The following is a 3,606-nucleotide window of genomic DNA, read 5'->3' as shown; positions in this document are numbered from 1 at the left end:
CAGAAAATGAGCCCAGATGCCTACATCCAGGTTGCCCTTCAGTTAGCCTACTACCGGTAAGAAAGAGTTCAGTACTACAGGGCCTGTTCTCTTATGCATCATAAACCCAGGCCTCCAAGCTAAGACTTTCTATCTGTGTGTTACTCTAGATGTCATGGTAGGCCAGTATCAACCTATGAGAGTGCTTCCATACGACGTTTTCAGGAAGGCAGAGTGGACAACATCCGCTCAGCCACAGCTGAGGCCCTGGCGTTTGTTAAAGCAATGACTGATGGGAAACTCAGCACAAGTGTAAGACCTTTTAGTGTGAACACTACAGCCAATGATAGTTTTCTGTCAATTTTCCTTGCTCTTAATAGCATGAATTAATCTTCTACTTCATTCAGTGTTGAAATTCTTCACCATGAAAACACTATGCTTCATGTAAAGGAGAGTTAATGGCCTAGTAATGATTCTCAGTTGTTTACTTTTGCAGGATAAAGAAAAGATGGAGATGTTACGAAGTGCCATTACTGCACAGACAAAGTATACTATTCTGGTAACTATTCTATCATCTCATTCATTTACGTATATACACTATTGTAATGTTGATTATCCTTATAAAATAACAGACATTGTGCATTTTGTTTTTCAGGCTATTACAGGGATGGCTATAGACAATCATCTACTAGGACTACGTGAAATTGCACATGAAATGAAGATGGAGAAGCCAGATATATTCAGAGATGAAGTCTATCTCATCAGTAATCAGTTTATTCTCTCTACGAGTCAGGTAGAGTCATCTGATGTTAAAACATAAAGTGAAACTAACTTAAAACCATGATTACAGCACTGACACATTCATTCTTCCCTCAGGTCCCGACTACTGTCGAGATGTTCTGCTGCTATGGACCCGTGGTTCCAAATGGATACGGAGCGTGCTACAACCCTCAGTCAGACCACATTATCTTTTCTGTGTCCAGTTTCCACGAGAGTCCAGAGACATGTTCAGATGAATTTGTCAAGTGCCTGGTGCAGGGACTCCTGGACATGAGGGAGCTGTTCAACAAATGTAATTCAGGCTCCGATCCGAATGGGCAAAGAAAAGGCCAGACACTGGAGACTCATACACAAACAGAAACAAGTTGGCAGAACAAAACGGCACAGAGGCCATCTACCTTGACCACGAATCAGCCAACGCTGCCACAGGTTCTGGTGAAGAGAGCAGACCAGAATAGGGTGGAGGCCCAAACCCAGACCTTATCACAGGGAGAGGCACTGAAGAACGGAGGCAAATCATTCCAGTGAAGAAAGTTGGGGTGAGACTTTAATGATGTGTTTTTGTGCTTTGAAGTGTGTTCCTGTTGAGTCATTTAAAAAATATACACTGTAACTGTGACATAACATGTTATGTAAAGCTATTTGAATGTATGGTAAATTGTATCAAGTACTGGTAATAATCTAATCTAGCCTATGTATTATTAGAGAATAATGATAGTTTGCTTAATATAGAGGACATTGTTTGCTGTTGTTACAAAAGTAACCAATATACCGCAGGGGCTGAAATGTCTGTGAAGAGGATTAATGTACATAGATACAAGTTTTAGCCAAATTGGGGCTTTTGATTTATTGTTTTGCACTAAACTGAAATGAATCAATGAAAGAAGTACATTTAGTGCTGTAATTTGGAAGAACAAAAGCTGTCTACGAGTGAGAAATGACAAATGGCTGATTGTCTCAGTATATAACTTGCACCAACTGCATGCTGCTATCCAATGAGTTTCTGAAGATTATAGTACATTGACTACATGTTTCTATGCAATTTGTTTATGCTGTCTTCATAAATCGCTAGCTATTGTTCCAAAAATATATGCATTACTAAAATATCAGTTCAAAAATCATTCCTTCATTCAGTTTATAACGTACTGTATTCTGCATTCTTTGAGTTACAATGTGCTTGTGTAAATACATAGTTTATGATTTTAAAAGTATTTTTTTCTAGTTTAAGAATTGTGTATTTGTAAATTTATAAGTATAATAATCTATTAAGTTATTTTTATATGATATAACCTAATATTACAGGGTGTAAAAGTAAGTATATGAAACTTATTAAGCAGAGGTGATCACTGTGTTTGACTCTCAAAATATTGTATTTATATCAAACTGTATACAGCAGTTAATTAAAACTAAGAAACCAAACTGAAGACTTCTGTTCATGTTACTGTTTACACAGCAGTGTTTATCTGTGTTTGAGCTTTTAGAAATCAACTCTAATTATGTTTTATAAAAAATGTACACATTGCTTACATTACATTGTGCACATTACAGGCACTGAAGCAACTAAGCGTTTCAGCAGCTGCTCTCATTTTTTGGATAAGTTGCATTATATATTATATATAAGATTTCTTGAATTTATGCAACTCTAAGTCCTAATTGGCATATATTTGTTAATTAAGTGGAATTAGCTAATAAAACCATGTGTTATTTGAAAAATAAAACTGCTTTTCAGAATCTGCGTTTCTCATATTAAGACTATCTCACAATATAAACACCTCATAGCCTGATGTTTGGTTTACTGGGAGGTTAGTAACCTATTTCAGATGTAGGCTATTAGGTCAGGGTTTTTTTTTTTTAACAAGTGTATCAAATTCCTGGACTTGTTTTTGGAAAGAAGATCGTGTTAACAACAGGTTTATTGTGTGTGTGACAGTTACCCAGGTAACTACAGCAGACAATGTCAACAAACGCACGGGTAACACTTTGCTACGGACCTTACGAGTCAAACGGAGTGGTACAACACAGGACCTTCCGCCTGCAGGGTCTCCGGGGTATGCTTCTCTCCTATCTGAGTCCCATTAGGATATCTGCATGCCTTTCCTTACTGTCCGCCCGGTGTGTCTGCAGCCGCTCTGAGAGCGCGTGGGTACCAGGTCATCTTGGAAGAAATACGGGAGTGGAACATGGTGGAGCTCGTGGTCAATGGGCAGCTCGTCTTCAGATGTCACATAAAGCAGCTGGAGTTTGGTGAGTTTGGTTAGTGACGGAAAACATAGGTTGCATGTTGCGTTATGGTGATGTCATTGAGCAATGTTCCGTCTGGCAACCTGTTGTGCTTTTCCCCCCAAAGGTGGTGATGGAAAACTGGACCCCGTTTGTAAAGAAGCGGCTACTGCTGTGGATAACGTTTTCTTACAACCTGGCATTTAAATAAAAATTACAGTATAACACTCGTGCATATATCTTTCCTCCTCTACTGCATGGCTACAATTACTTACAGGCTACTTTATAAACGCACTTAATTGCCGAGTATTGCCAATACAATAGTCTTCAATAATAATAATAGCCATGTGTAATGTGCGTAATTTTAGATTTGTATGGGAATTTCAACTAAGTATAATATCAGCTAAGGTGGCACTGCAGTATCTCGTGGACCAGTCTTTTAGAGGCGGTTTAAACATATTTATTATCACATCATGATGCATATTCTTAAGCTATGTAATTACCACAAATTATATGGACACACAGATAACCTGAGAACAGTTAATAAAATTCCAGTGCAAGCTTACTAAGTTGATTTGTGGATCCACAAACAACTAGTCAGCCATGTGTAGTCCACTGTGCACTGGG

At 38.2% G+C, this 3,606-nt stretch overlaps 2 protein-coding genes across 2 annotated transcripts in view; both read left to right on the top strand.

The window, feature by feature from the left end:
* Positions 1-1,937, top strand: part of chata (choline O-acetyltransferase a) — a 6,305-nt gene extending 4,368 nt beyond the window's left edge. Inside the window, 5 exon segments of the mRNA XM_020603304.1 lie at positions 1-56; positions 150-291; positions 476-538; positions 635-772; positions 856-1,937. The exon segment at positions 1-56 is cut by the window's left edge and continues 23 nt beyond it. Coding sequence (XP_020458960.1) covers positions 1-56; positions 150-291; positions 476-538; positions 635-772; positions 856-1,287 — 831 coding nt within the window. The 3' untranslated portion in view covers positions 1,288-1,937.
* cunh10orf53 (chromosome unknown C10orf53 homolog) lies at positions 1,265-3,186 on the top strand. Its single transcript, XM_020603076.1, has 4 exons — positions 1,265-1,298; positions 2,690-2,807; positions 2,884-3,003; positions 3,107-3,186. The coding sequence occupies exons 2-4, from the start codon at positions 2,714-2,716 to the stop codon at positions 3,184-3,186; spliced, it is 294 nt and encodes a 97-aa protein (XP_020458732.1). The 5' UTR covers positions 1,265-1,298; positions 2,690-2,713.
* Positions 3,187-3,606: the final 420 nt, after the last annotated feature.

This window comes from Monopterus albus, unplaced genomic scaffold (assembly GCF_001952655.1).
Source record: "Monopterus albus unplaced genomic scaffold, M_albus_1.0 scaffold60.1, whole genome shotgun sequence".
Lineage (NCBI taxonomy): Eukaryota > Metazoa > Chordata > Actinopteri > Synbranchiformes > Synbranchidae > Monopterus > Monopterus albus.
This window is presented reverse-complemented; position numbering and strand designations above follow the sequence as displayed.